Source organism: Oryctolagus cuniculus, chromosome X, assembly GCF_051225735.1.
Source record: "Oryctolagus cuniculus isolate XC-2025 breed Fujian yellow rabbit chromosome X, ASM5122573v1, whole genome shotgun sequence".
In the NCBI taxonomy this organism is placed as follows: domain Eukaryota; kingdom Metazoa; phylum Chordata; class Mammalia; order Lagomorpha; family Leporidae; genus Oryctolagus; species Oryctolagus cuniculus.
In genome coordinates this window covers 22671496-22688645 of record NC_142888.1, presented here as the reverse complement: position 1 = coordinate 22688645, position 17150 = coordinate 22671496, and the positions used below count along the sequence as shown (strand labels likewise).

At 46.6% G+C, this 17150-nt stretch overlaps 1 protein-coding gene across 1 annotated transcript; it reads right to left on the bottom strand.

The window, feature by feature from the left end:
* Nucleotides 1–12272: 12272 nt before the first annotated feature.
* Nucleotides 12273–12926, bottom strand: LOC100340697 (histone H2A-Bbd type 1-like). Its single transcript, XM_002720013.5, has one exon. The coding sequence runs from the start codon at nt 12702–12704 to the stop codon at nt 12348–12350; it is 357 nt and encodes a 118-aa protein (XP_002720059.1). The 5' UTR covers nt 12705–12926; the 3' UTR covers nt 12273–12347.
* Nucleotides 12927–17150: the final 4224 nt, after the last annotated feature.

Genomic DNA, 17150 nt, shown 5'->3' with positions numbered 1-17150 from the left:
CAGGAGCCAGGAAGTGAATTCTGGTCTCCCTCATGGGTGACAGGAACCCAAGTATTTGGGCCATCACTCACTGTCTTCCCAGGTGTATTATCAGAAAGTTTGATCGGAATCAGAGGAAACAAGATCTACACTGGCACTCCCTTTTAGCATGTCGTTGTCCAAAGAGGCAGCTTAACCTGCTACACCACAATACTCAACATTGTCTTCTACGTTTGTGGTCCCCATGAAACCACTCATATTAAATATGTCAAAAAGTTGAGAATTTATGCCATAACAATTGTTTTGGGTTAAGTTTTTTTTTTAAGGGAGGAGGCACTTTTCTCTCTCTTTTTTTAAAGATTTTATTTATTTATTTGAGAGGTAGAGTCACAGACAGTGAGAGGGAGAGACAGAGAGAAAGGTCTTCCTTCCGTTGGTTCACCCCCCAAATGGCCGAAGAGGCCGGAACTGCGCCGATCCAAAGCCAGGAGCCAGGTGGCTCCTCCTGTTCTCCCATGTGGGTGCAGGGATCCAAGCACTTGGGCCATCCTCCAGTGCTTTCCCAGGCCACAGCAGAGACCTGGACTGGAAGAGTAGCAGTTGGGACTAGAACCCATATAGAATGCCATCCCCATAGGCAGAGGATTAACCTACTGCACCACAGCGCTGGCCCCATTGGTTTCAGTTTTTAAAGAATATAAATCTGTTTGCTTGGTCCAAAGGGAGAGAGAGAGAGAAAGAGAGAAATCTTCCATCTGTTGATTCACTTACCAAATGTCCACAACAGCCATGGTTATGTCAGGCCAAAACAAGGAGTCAGGACCACAATTCGTATCTTTCACATAACTGACAGGCATCCAAGTATTTGTGCTATCACAAGCTACCTACAAGGATGTGCATGAGAAAGAAGCTGAATGGAGTGGAGCTGGGACTTGAACCAAGGGACTCTGATATCTGATGCAGATGTACTAAGCAGTGACTCAACCTCTCTGCCAAACACCTTCTCCTGATTTGGCTTATTTTTTTCTATTTATTTTACTTTTGCCCCATTTAACATAGCACAACAATGTATTGAGAAATACAGTCAAATAGTTGTATCTGTGGCAAATGATTTGCTGCTTCTCAATTGAATCTAGAACCTTGAAGCCAAGGCAGCCCTCCATTCTCAAGGCAGAAGGAGAAGCAGTGAGTGTGTGTTGCTGCAAGTCATTCTGCTAACCTTGCAGCTTGCCTGCAGGGATCACTTCCAGGGCTAAGTGGATAATTCAGTGTTCACAGCCCATTGATTTCCTGGCCATGGCAGCAGCAACTGTCAATAAGGTGCCGCTTGTGACGAGGGTTCTTTTGTGACCCATTCTTTTATCTGTTGAAATTCAATTTGTTAAGGCACCAGACAGTCCAGGATGACTTTTAGTCTCTAGGATCTTGGCTGAGTTTGGGTTGTTGACTTGGTTTCCATGTTAGTCACCTGATATTCCAGTATAACCATTGTGCATATTTATACCAGACTATTTATCTTGGAAAATTTCAGTGTCAGAAAATTTAGGATCTGATCTTTCAGAAATTATAAGACAAACACATTACAGGCTCAGAGCAGGACGTCCGAAAAAGCACCTGGCTCCTGGCTTCAGATCGGTGCAGTGTGCTGGCCGTAGTGGGCATTTCAGGGGTGAACGATTGGAAGGAAGACCTTTCTTTCCCTCTCTCTCTCTCTCTCTCTCTCTCTAACTCTGCCTGAAAAAAAAAAAAAAAGAACATGCCTGTGACTATAAACTTCTAGTTTAGTCCACCAAAAGTAAGAGATGGGACTTGAGCACTTCCCTTTGACTTGCATCCTCTTAAGGGTTTCCTCTGGTCTGCTTTACCAAAAAACCAGGAGGAAGAGGAAGCTAGGCAGCAGAAGCAATGTAAAGAGAGGTGGCAGGCAATTAATGGCTGCTTACACAGTGATCTGCCACCAAGTAGACAAAGCATTGGTTTTTCAATGTGTAAAGCCAGGGCTTCAGCAAAAGTCAGCTTATGAAGATCCCTGGAAGCTGTGCCAGCCAAGAATCTGGTTACTGGAAATGGAACTGCCCTGGAGTTGAAGGATGCCCAGGTCAGACCTGCAGATCTTGTTGGCTCTAAGCTGAAAAGCCTTTCACTCTGCCCAGCTTCCAAAGTAACCACTGCTGCTGAGGGGACAGCCAACCAGGGTTAGCAACATTGCAGGCAGAACTGTAAATTGCCTATTAGAGATGCCACCTGCATTCATCCGGCCAGCTCTCCTCCCAGACCAGCTAGGTAATGGAAGTCAACAGGGTACCTTCCCTAAGGAGGCTCACACCTCCCTTAGGATGTACTCCATGTGAAGAGATAAATAGATCTGGGCCTCATAACTGGCAATGCCTTAAAGCCCACCAGATTATTATCAGGCCCCTTCTGTCAGTTTCTATTTGGCTCTCAATGGGAAAACTTGCTCGTGGTTTAGACAGCACCTTTCTTAGGTCCTCTAATAATGACTCTGTCTTTGTTTTAGACTCTGTGAGTTTAAACTGCTTGTTAGATTCGTTTTCTACAGACTTGAAATAGTGAAATTCTAGATGCTCATGTACATGAAACCTCGGATGGAAGCAGTTTCTGCAATCTGGCACTGCCGTCCCCTTGAGGAGCCGCCTCCTGCTCAGAAGCCACCTCCTGCTGGAATCCCGTCTTGACTCTCCTTCCCAATGATGCTGCTTTTCAGTGTGAAGCAGCCAGAATGACCATCACTCACTTCCCCTAACAGAAGTTAGGGTCCTTTCTTCTGGGAGGGATGTGAGGAGTCAAATGGATTAGTAGGAAATCAGAGTGGTCCCTTGATGGAAATTTGGAAATTTGGTGCTTGCTTACCCCCAAAAGGTTATCTTTAGCCAGATCAAAAGTGTCTGTCTTCCTTCCTTTTTTTTTTTTTTTTTTTGACAGGCAGAGTCAGACAGTAAGAGAGAGAGACAGAGAGAAAGGTCTTCTTCCTTTGGTTCACCTTCCAAATGGCCACGATGGCCAGCACGCTGTGCTGATCCGAAGCCAGGAGCCAGGCGCCCCCTCCTGGTCTCCCATGCGGGTGCAGGGCCCAAGCACCTGGGCCATCCTCCACTGCACTCCCGGGCCACAGCAGAGAGCTGGACTGGAAGAGGAGCAACCGGGACAGAATCCCGCACCCCAACCAGGACTAGAACCCGGAGTGCCAGCGCCGCAGGCGGAGGATTAGCCTAGTGAGCCACGGTGCCAGCCCGGTCTTCCTTCCTTAGGAATCTGCAAATTTACCATGAGAACAGCAAAAGAGTGGTGATTCCATCCTCTGGAGCTCACAGTTTATAGTGAAAACAAGTTACCTATCCCACCCTTCTGTCTGGCTTTTTGTTTTCTCATGAGCAAGCCAGATAGGATAAAAGATCGTATAACAGGACTTTTGATGGATTTTGTCCTTGCGTTGTAACTGAACGTCAATCTGATTGTCAATTTTTTTTTTTTTTTTAGAATATTGTGCTTAAAAACCTGACTACCACTGGGCACTTTGGGTTTTGCCTTTCTTGGAGCCCCCCTCTATGCCACTCTGGCTGGAGATCTCTGACCTTAATAAATTTTACTTTTAAACCTTAAAAAAAGTAAATGTATGGATTGGGGGAACACCTAGTCTAAAGGAGAATCTTAAGTAGTTGCATTTATGAAGGGAACATCCATCAGGGAGCGAACTCACCAAGAAGGTGCATGAGTTGAGGAAGTTTCAGGCCTTATAGGAGGAGTCTGCTGAATGGGTTCATGGGTGGCTTAGGCATGCAACTTAAGGCATGACTCAGCAGAAGATGTCTGTTTGGAAGGAAGAATAAATTGATACAGAACAGCTCAGGTCAGCTTTGAATATTGTAGCCAGCCTAGTAAACATATGGAGGTTGGGGGCTGGCTCTGTGGATCAGCAGGTTAAGCTGCTGCCTGAGATGCCTACAGCCCATATTGGAGTGCCAGTTCAATTCCCAGATGCTCCACTTCTGATCTAGGTCCCTGCTAATACACCTGGGAAAGTAGTGGAAGATGGCCCAAATGCTTAGGCCCCTGCCACCCATGTAGGATTTCCAGATCGAGTTCTAGGCTCCAGCCATGTCCATTTTTGTCATTAGGGAAATGAACAGATGGAAGATCTCTCTCTCTCTCTCTCTCTCTCTCTCTCTCTCTCTCTCTCTCTCCCCATTTCAAATAAAACACAATAAATCTTTAAAAAAATGTGAATGCTGTACCAGTGTAGGGGAGGACCCAGCATGTACAACATAGGCGAAGGTGCAGCCATGTGAGGAAAAGATACAGCAGTTGGTGCATGAGTGCAGGATGCAGCCATCCTTTGTGGGGAGAGCATGGAAACAGGATCATGAGGGCACACTGCAACAGACTATGGACTAGGAAGTCCAAGGAAGGACCCAGCAGTAAGTATGCAAGTAGTAAGCATTCACCCCAGGGAAGGACATGGCTGAAGACTCATAGATGCAGGCCATAGCTAGACTACTTGGGAAAAAGCTGAAGGTGCAATGGTACAGTGTTCAAAGAACTGAGAGGGCATAGCATGGAACGAAAGGGCATAAGAACCCCTAGCATCGGGGTGAACTGCATAGGAAGTATGAGAATTTTAAGGGTACAGCCAGCCTAGGGAAAGGTCTAGCAGTAAATGTATGGGTAAACAGAGTACAGAGCCCAAGTAACGCTTCTGTAGAAGTGCATGAGTAGGGAATACATCTATTTTTACAGAGCCCTGGCAGAAGGTGTGTGGTTAGAGAGGACAGCCAGAGGGAAGAAATGGCAGAGACTGTATGGATGGGAAAATTTTCAGGCCTAGGAAAGGCCCTGAAGAGGATTGTGGGAGGTAGAAGATTCAGTCACATGGTTCCTAGGAGATGGTGCATAGTATATGTTGTAGCCAGATTATAGGAGGACTTGGTAGTATGTACATTGGTTCAAGTTTCAACCAGGCTCTAGGAGTAGTTGTCTAAATATATTTGCTTGCATTGAGCAGCCGAATTATGGGACCTCTCAACAGGATTTTTAAAGGTAGAATGTATAATCAACCAAATGGAAAACCCAGCAGTACTTTCACAGGTAGAAATATAATACTGCTTGGTGTAAGAGCAGCAGATGACAGGATAGAGGCTTCAGCCAACCAAGTGGAGGATAAGACACAGGGTGTATGAGTAGAGGTGCAGTAAGCCTAGGGGAGAATTGGGCTGAAATGCTTCAGTGGAGGGGAAACCTAACATAATGGCATGAGTGGCGGGTGGTACATTGTTGGATGATGAATGTATCCTAAGGAGAAATGTGGTAGGAGGTACAGTAGTGCATGATGGAGCCAGCCTGGGAAACCCCTGAGGAAGGTGCACTGATCAGCTTTCAGGCAGCCCAGTGTCAAACAGGTAGAAGGTTCATGGCTTCAAGGTACGGCTAGCTTAGAGAAGGACTGGCAGGTAGTTTATATGTGGAGAAAGCCTTAGACCTAAAGTGAGATAGACAGGAAATGGATGGGAAGACAGAGCACACTTCCATCAAGGCTTGTGGTGGTCTCAGCAGGATGTACAAAATCAGACTGTAGAGCAAGACTAAGAGAAAACTCAGCAGTGCATCCATAAGTGGAGGAGGATACTGCTGCCTAGCAGAAGCACCCAGGGAAGTTCACCAGTGGAGGTTTGAGGCAGTTAAAGGGAGAACTCAGCAGGAGATGCATAGCTGGAATGTACAGTGAATGCAGCAGACAATTTGAGAGGAAGTGCATGCATGAGTCGGGCTGCCATTGTGGGGAGCAGGGACTCAATGTGAGATGAAAAGATGGAGAGGGTAGCCAGTCAAGGGGAGAGTCTCACACAAGGTACATGGCTAGAGTGAACAGCAAGCCTAGGGAAGGATTGTCGGGGGTTCAGGGATGGAGAGAAGGCTCAGTGTAGGAGAAAACCTGGAAGGTGGTATCTGAGTTCCACGTGCCTCCAGCTTAGGGCAGGCTAAAGGAAATGCATTGAAGAAGCGTAAAGGTAATGCAGATGGGGAGGTATGGCAGAAAGTCCATGAGTTCATCCTATGAAAAGCCCAGAGAGGACCCAGAAGGAACATCATGGTAGATAACATAGAACATCATGGCAGATAACATAGAACACTGGGGTGGGTGTGGTAATTGAGGCATGGGTGGTGAGCAGAGCCATGAGAAAATGGCAGCAGACACACGGTCTGATGGGACAGGTGCAAGAAGAATGGAAACTGAGAGTTGGTATTTAGGGTCCTCTTCAGGGATCTGACTTTGCCCCAACATTGGAGTGAGTGACCGGATCTTGTTGAGCAGTGTATATACCAGTACAGGTATTGTTGAACTCGAGTGACAAATGTGAGCTGCATGCTAGTCATGTGAAGTGGGATCACATACTAGTTCACAGTTAAATTGAGCAACATCACAATAGCGGCAAAACCAGAAAGTGCTGGCCCACACCAAAGGTAGTGTGAGAAGTATTCCACTGTACTATTTCATTAAATGTGAAGAGTGATTATTTGAAAATTGTGGATAGGGGCCAGCACTGTGGCATAGCAGATAAGGCTGCCACCTGCAGTGTTGGCATCCCATATGGGTGACGGTTCAGTTCCAGGCTGCTCCACTTCCGATCCAGCTCTCTGTTATGGCCTGGGAAAGCAGTAGAAGCTGGCTCAAGTCGTTGGGCCCCGGTACCCATGTGGGAGACCCAGAAGAAGCTCCTGGCTCCTGGCTTCAGATCATCACAGCTCCAGCTGATGTGGCCAATTGGGGAGTGAACCAGTGGATGGAAGATCTCTCTCTCTCTCTCTCTCTCTGCCTCTCCTTCTCTCTTTGTGTAACTTTGACTTTCAAACAAATAAATAAATCTTTAAAAAAAAGAAAATTGTGGGTGGAAATTAATTTATACTGGGAGTAACAAACTCAAGTATCTGTAGTAGTATGGAAGTTCCTATAAATAAGTGAAGGGAATCAGACACAAAACACAATGAAAAGGGATGAGGATGGTGCCAAACCAGAGATGTTGGTCTTTTTAAAAAAATATTTTAATTTTATTTGAAAGACAGGAGGTCAGGCAGAGACCTTTCATCCAATAGTTCACTCCCCTAAATGCCCACAGTATGTAGGACCATGTCAGGCCAAAGTCAGGATCCAGGAACTCTATCCAGGTCTCCTTTGTGTATGGCGGGGACCCAAGTATTTTGAACTATTACCAGGGTATACTGAAATTGGAAATGTAGCTAGTACTCAAATACAGATACTCTGATTTGGGATGCAGGCATTCCTAAGTGGCATCTTAAACATTGTGTCTGAATGTTGGTCTCAGTGAGATAGTATCATGTCATCTTCAGGTGACTGTAACTATCCCTAAGCCCTAATTTATCAAGAACAGAAAAAAGTCTACATATTCTGGTAAAAATGCTTGATTTTTCACAATTTATTCAAGTGAATACTTATTAACATTCTTAACATATTAGTCTGTCAGATGACTTTAAGAGCAACATTTTAAGGGAAGTGGTGATAAAAGAGAGCTTTGTCATGTAGGGAAGATAATGAGTCTGAAACTGAGCAGGGGCATGAATAACTGGAAGTCAGATTTGCAGCTGCAGTGCAGCATGGGCCCTGGGTTCTATGGATCTGAGGTCTCTGGGCAATAACTACCATCACTTGTGTTCCGGTGTTGCATTAGTAGAGCAGTGGAATTACTGAAACGGTTAAGGTTTGCTTGGTAAGATATTGATCCATGTTAAGTTTATTTCTGGCTCTATATACCCTGGCGATGTCTGTTGGCTACTTCTTCAATGCTTTTGCATTTCCTCCAATAGCCAAACTATTTCCCATTTCTGATCACCAGCAGAGTGGGAAGCTTCTATTTCTCAAAAGTACTAGATGTGACATTTATAAGTTAACTGACTCCAATTCAGACTTGAAGCTTACATGTGCAAAACTAGCCCTTTGTTTCCTTGTTTGAGCCTTATTTTATAATATAAACATCCTATTTAGGTCTAGTGGGAAATTACATTTTTCTATTTCTAAAAAAGACACTTTAACTCCCCCCACCCCGCTTACGGAGGATGTCTTCTCAGCAAAAAAATGGAGAGTTTTCTCTTTGACCTTAAATTAGTATAAGGAGATGGTAAATACTAAGGCACATTTAGTGCCAATATTCATCACCCATTCACTGAGCAAACTTTTTTAAATCACCAGTTCTATGCTAGGTGGTGCTTTCCAGAGAACCTAAGGTTTTACTGATGACTTAATTCATCAAGAGAAATGAAATTATCCAATATTTCTTTGGGTTTTGTGCTTCCGCGTTGTACTTTGCCATAACATATGATGGAATGCATTTTCTCCTATCATCCAGAACTACATGGATGGATGGGGTCAGTCATTGAGGAGATGGACGTTTTTGGAAAGATAAGTCTTCTTGGAGTCATAATAATTTCCAAGCTTTCAAAGTTCAGAGTCAAAATATTTATCAATGCAGTATAAAAACACAAAGTTCTTGCTTTTTAAATGTCAGCAATTAATTTTCTTGCCAAATGTCTATGTAGGTCTAGCAAAACTGTTGATACCCAGATTAAGTATGTGATACCACTTTGTAATTTCTGCATTAGAAAATTACATATTTAAGGTTAGCAGAAGGACCCCTCTTTCTAAAATCCTACTTTGGGCTCTACTTGCCCTTTCTAAAGAGTCAGACCCTCTCCCTCTGTCCATCCAACGAAATTGCTTGCATGAGAGGGAGGAGTGAACTGGGGCTTTCAAAATGGGTCTGTTCCCACCAGATACTGTTGGTGGGAGGCCAGCCTAGCAGTCAGGCATCTTTTCCATGCCAACATTGCACCGACTTTATCCTCCAAGCTTCTCCTTAAGTTACCTCTTGGGCTCATTTCTTCTCATATATGACAGTTTTTGCCATGGTGACCTGTGCTGGAACTGGCCCACCCTGGCAGAGTTTGTGATCACAGACCTGGCTGGAAGCCACGCCCTCCTCAGCCTCTGTCCTTGCTCACCTGGGTCTTAGCTTCCCCTCTGCCAATAGAACTCAGATCACCAATGTTGCTCAGTCCACAGTGCCCAGCCTGAAGGAAAACCTTCCTCACAATTTCTCCTCCTGCACTGTGGATGCACAAAAGGCCAAAATGTGGATGGGCTGATGCCTTCCAGGGCCTGTGATTCTCATTCTGTTCTCTAGTGTAGGGGATTGTGCAGAGTGCTGGATGCTCTGTGGGTCATGGCCCCCATTTTCCTCTGTAAACCACAAGGACAGCTGAGAACACTGCTTAAAAGGACAGCAGTGTCTCTCTGCTGATCCATTTATGCTCCTTGATACTGCAGAGGGCTTGTTCACAGGACCTTATTCAACTCAACTTCTTTTTTTTCAAGGATTTATTTATTTATTTGAAAGTCAGAGTTACATAGAGAGAGGAGAGGCAAAGAGAGAGAGAGAGAGAGTGGTTTTCCATCCGCTGCTTCACTCCCCAGTTGGCAGCAACGGCCAGAACCACGCCGATCCGAAGCCAGGAGCCAGGAGCTTCTTTTGGGTCTCCCATGCAAATTCAGGGGCCCAAGGACCTGGGCCATCTTCCACTGCTTTCCCAGGCCATAGCAGAGAGTTGGATCGGAAGAGGAGCAGCCAGGACCAGAACCGGCGCCCATATGGGAAGCCGGTGCTTCAGGCCAGGGCGTTAACCTGCTGCACCACAGCGCAGCCCCTCAACTCATCTTCTAAATAGCACCTTAGGCCTCAGAGTCTGAAGGAGGTGAGGAAGCCATGATCCTAATTGGGGTCACAGTGACCATAGGTGTTGACTATTGCATGGAATGGAAGGTGAACATCTGGCCACACAGAACAGATAACTTAACATAATTCACCCACCTACTCTGGCTTCCCCCAACTTCTATTAATTCCTTAGATTCCTTCTGGTGATGTATATAAGAGAATATCCTCAGATATTAGAAAAACAAGCTGTTTTTCAACATCAGACAACTATCTAGCCAACAGGTTAAGATCTGAGCATAATTGTTAATTCCTGGTCATTTCCCATCCTAGAGGCACTCGGGTTTGAGGGATGCTGCAATATGAGAAACACATGTTCTGGAAACACAGAGGCTTCACATCTGAGAGGAGGGGGCAGTGTCCTTGCCATTGTGGGATCAATGGACTGAAGGTGACTCTACCTGCAGTTTCTGGGAGGGCTTTGATTGCTACTTGAATAAACAAGAGGGGAGCTTGGATAAGACATGGGGTGGATTATTAACAATGAAGTTGCCACAAATACAAGGGCCAGTGGGCTTGAGGTGACAGGAAAGAGTCATGTCCTAAGAGCCCTAAGCAGAAACCCAGCACTATTTCCATATAAGCAAAGTAAATGGTTTTTCAACACCAGAGAATTACGGAAGCAACACGTCAGGATGTGAGCATAGTTGTTAATTCCCTGTCGTTTCCCATCCTAGAGGCACTCAGTTTTCATTGAAGGATGCTGCAATGTGAGTCCTCATGTCCAGGGAACACAGATGCTTCACTTCTGAGAGAGGAGGGGTGCAGTGCCCCTGCCAGCATGGGGTCACCGGTACCTGCAGTTTCTGGGAGAGCCCTGCTTGCTCCTCAGATGGACAGGAGAGGAGCTCGGTAAGGCTGGGAGTGCTGAGTGTAGCAATCAGAGTGTAGCAATCACAAATGTGTGTGGTGCAAACCTTAACAATAGGGCCAGTGGACTTGAGGTGACAGGAAAGATTCCTTGGATTTATGCAACACATGCCCCAAGAGCCCTACCAGAAACCTGGCACTATTTCCTTCATTCCTGGCACACCCCTGTGAATTACGGGGAGAGCAAGCCAGGTCCTTCTGCTTAAACAAGGCAGAGAATGAGGCCCCCAGAAGGAGTGAGGAAGCCAGGTGCTGACTGCCTGGTTTGTCCCTCCACCCCTGTCTTCTTGGGAAGCATGCCTGAGCACCTGGGGTCAGGGAGGAAGGCGGACGCAGCCACTCACTAAGACTGCCCTGTGCTACACGTGGTGAGATGAAGCCATTTACAGGCACAAGTGGGCTCATCCTTACAAAATCAGAGGAGGAGGGCCTTGTGTTGCCCAATTCATACACCAGGAAACCTGAGTAGGGGAAGAGGTGAAGGCCCAGGACCACGCGCCCAGAAATGGTGAACTGGGATCTCGAATGCAGGTCCCCTGACCCACTGTGGGAGGCAATGGAGCAGGCTCTGCCCAGCCCCGTGAGGAAGGACAAAGGCAGCAGGGGGTGGCCACCAAGGAGGCAAGGAACAGTGGAAACCTCGAGTGAGGATGCACAGGCAAGGGGTCAGGTGGCTACAACACTTGACGTGGCAGCGATCTGTAACTTGAAACAGCCTATGAGAGTGTTCCGACCATTGTGTGCACTTTGAGTCCATCAGCAGGGAAGAGTTGACACTTGCTTCTCCAAGCAGGTAGTCAGCCCCTGGTTAGTCTATCTTCTGTGACATCCATGCTCAGAGACAGGTTAGGTGTCTCATCTGAGAAGTAGTTATGTTTATAGTAGAAAACAATTAAAAACAAGTCAACGTAGAAATTCTTCATTTCCATTAAGAACTGATTGAACTACACGTCTTAGGCAGAGAAAGCTTTTACATATGATTACTATTTGATTTATCAGAGTTCATGAGAAGGCAGAAGGATAGAGTCCACAAAGCATAGAAACACTAGCCAGTAATCCCGTCCCTAACTCCTTTTGCAATGAGGCAGGGCATCAATAATAATAAATGGAATCAAGCTGACCATAACCCCTGCTTTGTCTATTTCCTGTGGCTTCCCCATACTCTTTATCTTCATGGGAAGCCCCTGTCCCATTAAGCTCACGTCAAGCAGTGTGCCACCCTTCCGCACGACACCCCTTGCCTTCAGCCTCTGACTTTGACCTCCTCCATCAGAGGGAAGTCTGCACCTCTTCCTGGCCTCCAGCTCCGCCTCGGTTCCCAACAGCACGCAGTGTGCTCCACAGACCAGGGGGCCCCAGGCCAGCTTCCTGGCCTCCCACCACCTTCCCTGCTCGGAACCAGAGAGGCAGTTGGCTCTGCCCTCCACCCCAGCCAGATCCTCCCACCAGGGCCACAGTTCCAGGCCCATCGCCACCACTGGACCGGCTTGTCTGACTCCCCGACTCCAAGTCCCCACGCCGACCGCCCCTTCCACCCTCTGGGTGTTCCACAGGCACCCCCGCTCCGAATGACAGAAAGGGGCCTTGAGAATCCTGGAATCAACTGAACACTTTATTGGCACATGCTGAAGGCGCCCTCCTCCACGGGAGTCTGGGGGCTGGGCAAGGCCCCGGGCGCAGTGCAGCCAGGCGCTGGCTCAGGCCTCACTCTTTCTCCTCGGGTTGGGCCACGTCCTCATCCCGGGGCTTGGGGTCCTCCTCTAGCAGGTCCCTGAGGTGCTCGCTGCTTTCAATCGCCTTCCTCATGTGTTCCGGGGTGATGCGTACCCTGCTGTTCTTGTGGGCCTCCTCGCCAGCCAGCTCCAGGATGTTGGAGGTCAGGTACTCGAGGACCCCCGCCAGGAAAACCGGCGTGGAGGAGCTCAGGCGCTGCGCGTAGCGGTCGTGGTGCAGGTGGCGGTCCACGCGGCTCACGGGAAACTGCAGCTCGGCTCTGGTAGAGCGGGAGACGTTGGGCTTCCTGCGCTTGCCGGCTTTCTTGCTGGGTTTCTTCCCGCGCATGATGGTTGCTGGGCTTGGGGTCCCAATCGGCTCAGCTTGATTTTCCTGCTGGCTTGGGCCTCTCCAGATGCCAGTGCTTAGTCCCACCCACCGTGTCCCTCACTGGCTGGGGAGCAGCCTTTGTGACGCCTCAGTCTTTGTGACGTCACAGGGGACCAGTGCGCCCTGATGACGCATAGCCTGCAAATGGCTGTGATGGGAGTCTGTTTGCATGAGCCCACCCCTTGCGTTTGAGAAAGTGCTCACTTTTGGTTTGGTTTTAGCATTCGCCTCCAAAGTTATCTCTTGGTGGGAAAATGGCCCTGTCTTCAGGAAACTGGCCCAGGGTGACTGCCTGATGGTAGCCTTAGGTTGCCTTTGAGTTATTTTACATCCCTTTGCAAGTCGCAGGGCACTGACAGACATGAGTCACCTCCAGCAAGAGGCCCACTGTGCTCTCTCACAGAGCAACCAAACAAGGTTTTGCCTCTATGTCCACGCTCATTCAACAACACTGATCAGTTGTATTCTCCATCGAACTGGGCATAGTATGTGCCACTCTCCTTTGGGATAACTATTGTGACATGTTCATGCCTGTATCACTGCCATGATGTTATCTTTGTGTAGTTGTCATCACCTGTTTCACAGGACACACGGATCAGTGTCCACTTGATTCTCCTGTTCTAGCCGTGTAATCCACAGTGACTGAACGTACTACACGCACATTTGAAGCCCGGTTATGTCTTTCTTGCCTCTTCTCTGTGAATCCAGTGCATCAAGAGTACCTTCTTGGCTTTTTTATAATTTTTGTTTTCCTCTCTTCAAATTCAGTGGTCCTGTTTTGTTTTGGTCCTTTTACAGGTAATGTACTATCCATGTTTGAGAACCACGGTTAGGAATTTCATTGTTGTTGTTTTATTTTTCATTTTATTAATGTAAAGTTCAAGTAACAAAAAATTATCATTATAATCATGTCTAGCGTACTATTCACTGACTTTTTAGTGTGTTCCCAATGAAATTGTCATCAATAATAGATTCCTGAATAGTTTCATCACCCTAAAATGAAAATCCACACTACAATTTCTTCCCATTGTCTCTGGCAAAAATTCATCTATTTCCTGTATCTCTGGACTTGCCTATACTATACATTTGCTTTTGTTTTTTTTTTTTTTTTACATTTTTACTTGTTTTAGAGAGAAAGTTACAGACTGTGAGAGGGAGAGATGGAGAGACAGTTCTTCCATCCACTGGTTTATTCCCTAAATGGCTGTAATATCCAGAGCTGGGCCGATCTGAAGCCAGGACCCAGGAGCTTCTCTTTGTCTCCCACGTGGATGCAGAGGCCCATGCCCTTTGGCCATCTTCTATTGTTTTCCCAAGGCACAGCAGAGAGCGGGATTGGAAGAGGAGCAGCTGGGACCCGAACTGGCGCCTATACGGGATGCTGGCATCTTGGCTGAGGATTAACCTACTGTGTCACAGCACTAGCCCTTAGACATCTGATATTAAAGGGATTGCAATATACATGGCCTTTTGTGTCTGCTTTCATTTAGCTTAATGCTTTCAGGGTTCAATCACATTCTTGTGTGTATTGGTACTTTTTCCTTTTTAATGGTTATAAAGCAATCTGTTTTATGGAAATATTCCAATTTATTAATCCATTCTTCAGTTGATGGAAGTTTGAGATTTTCAACATTTTGGCTATTATCATTAACACTACCAGGAGCGTTCATGGGCAATGCTTTGTGTGAACACATGTTTTCAATTTCTTGATGTAAGGAGCTTGATCATGTGGTAAGAATTTGTTTTATGGTCTGTCCATTTGAATATCTCTCTTAAATGCTAGTTTGCAGAGATCTGTTCAGTACAGGGTGAAGAAAACACAGACGCTGGTTTATCACTCCTTTTGTTGGTTTGCCTAATTTGCAGGTCAGTCCCGTGGAAGATCTCATGCCCTATGAGAGGAGCATAGCTATTTGGAATCCGTGCTGGGGACTCTTATTACCTCTCACTTTCCTCTTGTCCCGTGGCTGACATTTGTCAACTGGAAAGGAAAAGGTCTCTGGATGTCTCTGTCTCTGCACATCTCTGATGAGGGCACCTTTCCCATCAACCTTGTTACAACTCCCTTAGGCTGACGCAGCATTCACTTATTCATCCCCAGCTGAGTCCTTCTCTAGGCAGAATGGTTCACTCACTCGTTCACTTATTGTTAGCACATAGGCTAGGCTGGCTGCAGTCTCCAAATGTGCATATCTGCAGTCCATCCCTAGACCACATGATTTTCCATACAGGTGCCTGTTGCTATATTCCCCAGAAAACCGGCTGAATCATCTCTGCAGCACTTCCTCCCAGATGCTGGTCTGAGTGCACTCTGCACCAGTGCCTCCTGCTGGGCATCCCTTTAGGCAAGGTGCTCCCACTGTGACTATCTCTATTGCTGTGCTCTGTGCGGTCTTTAAGGCTCTATCCGTCCAAGATCTCCTGTCTGGACTATCTAGATTCATGGAAAATATACCTTCTCCCAATCCTACTGATAAGTTGTTTGTGCTCTGAGTCAATATGTTTACTGCAGGTTCCTATCCTCATCTGACTGCATACCCATTTACCTCCTCCCACGTCCTTCCTGACGTCGGATAGTCTCTGTCATCCTGAACTTTGTCATACTGTCTCAATGGCTGCCTGCACCCTTTACTCCTGTCAGTGAACCCCTAGATGGGTTGCACCTTGCACTCGTCCACGTCCACCTCATGCTCCTTATGATGGCTGCACCCTGCATTCATAGTTCACCTGTCATGTCCCCTCCCCCATGCTGAATGTTCCCTCCATCCAGTGACACCTGCTAGTACCTCTCCTGAGCTGACTGCATCAATGCACATGTAACAATCTCCCGTAGGATGCAGGGCCTCTCTGCACATGCATCTCCTGCCATCAGCTTGCCTATTCTAGGTGTCCTCTCTATCCATGTACCTATTTTGGAGTTCTCCTATGGTTTAGGGATGCTCTCCATGCATGACCTTCCTGTCAGACCACAGCTAACCTGGCTGGGCCCTCTGTGTATACATCTCCTGCCCATTCCTTCTCTGGGTGGAAAGCTTTTCTTGCCCGTGCCTCTCCTGATGTCTGCTGTCGAGGGTGGATGCTCTCTCCACCCAGAACTTCCTGTTTAAGTTACATTAGGCCATCTGTGCCTTCCACATGTAAATCTCTTACAAGCTCCCACTCTAGGCTCTATACTCCCTCTAACTCGTCATTTCCTGCTGGATGAATGAAAATTCCACCATGTGCACTTCCTGTCCATCCCCTAGGCTGACTGCATTCTGTACTGCGGCACTACCTGCCATACTTTCCTTATTCTGGATCCGTCCTCTACACATGCAGTTCCTACCATCTCTTCCCCTAGTGGGGCTGCATCCTGGATCCATGCATGCTGCCCAAACATCCCTAGGATGGCCACTACCTGTATCCCTGCATTTCCTGCTGGGTTCTTCTCTGGGAGGCCTGCAAGCTCCATTCATGCATATCCTGCTAGTTCTCCCCATGACTGGAAGTCCTGAGACCCATGTGCTACGGTCGGGTCATCCTGCGAGCTAGTTTCTTCTGAACCAATCACCTCCCTCAATGTCCTTCCTGACACTGAGGATCAAGCTTTGGTCTTGGAGTATTTTATACAGGGCTCAAAGAGCTAGGCCATAAACTCTACTTTATTTACCACGGTGTAATTTGCCTGCTTTTTACAGGCCCAGACCCATACCTCATGTGCCTTCCCATCAGCGCTTCCTGCTGAGACTTTTCTGTTACTTTGTCACAGTTTGTTAAGTTTCAAGAACTTCCCCTGAAGATTACATCTCTCCCATATCTTTCCACAGCCCCACATTTCCTGATCTCTGCATATAACATTTTAATTTTTCTTTCCTCTCTGAAATCTGCCTCTTTAATAATAATTTCACTGCAATATCTCCCTTAATAAAGTCATTCCCTTCTAAATCTGGGATTTCTATTTTTTAAACAACCTTGACAATAGGTTAAAATGACTCAGATGAAGAGCTGACTGTTCTCTGCTGTCCACTGTTCTCACCCAAATATTAATGCCAGTTTCCAGGTATCTTTAAAATACATATTTGTGATTCATTTGTATATATAATATTATATATTACAAATTACAAAATGTATATTTGTAAATATATATATGTATATATGTAGAGGGAGAGAGAGAGAGAGAGAGAGAGAGAGAGAGAGATATGTTCTCCATCCTCTGGTTAACTCTCCAAATGTCTGGATTTGACCAGGAAAAAGTCAGGAGGCTGTACTTCAATCTGAGTCTCCTACATGAGTGGCAGAATTTCAGGTGTGTGAACTATCATCAGCTGCCCCCACCCCTGGTGCACATTAGCAGGAAGCTGATCGGAGATGGGAGTGGAACTCAAATCCAGGCACTCTGTTATGGGGTGCAGACCTTTCTAGTGG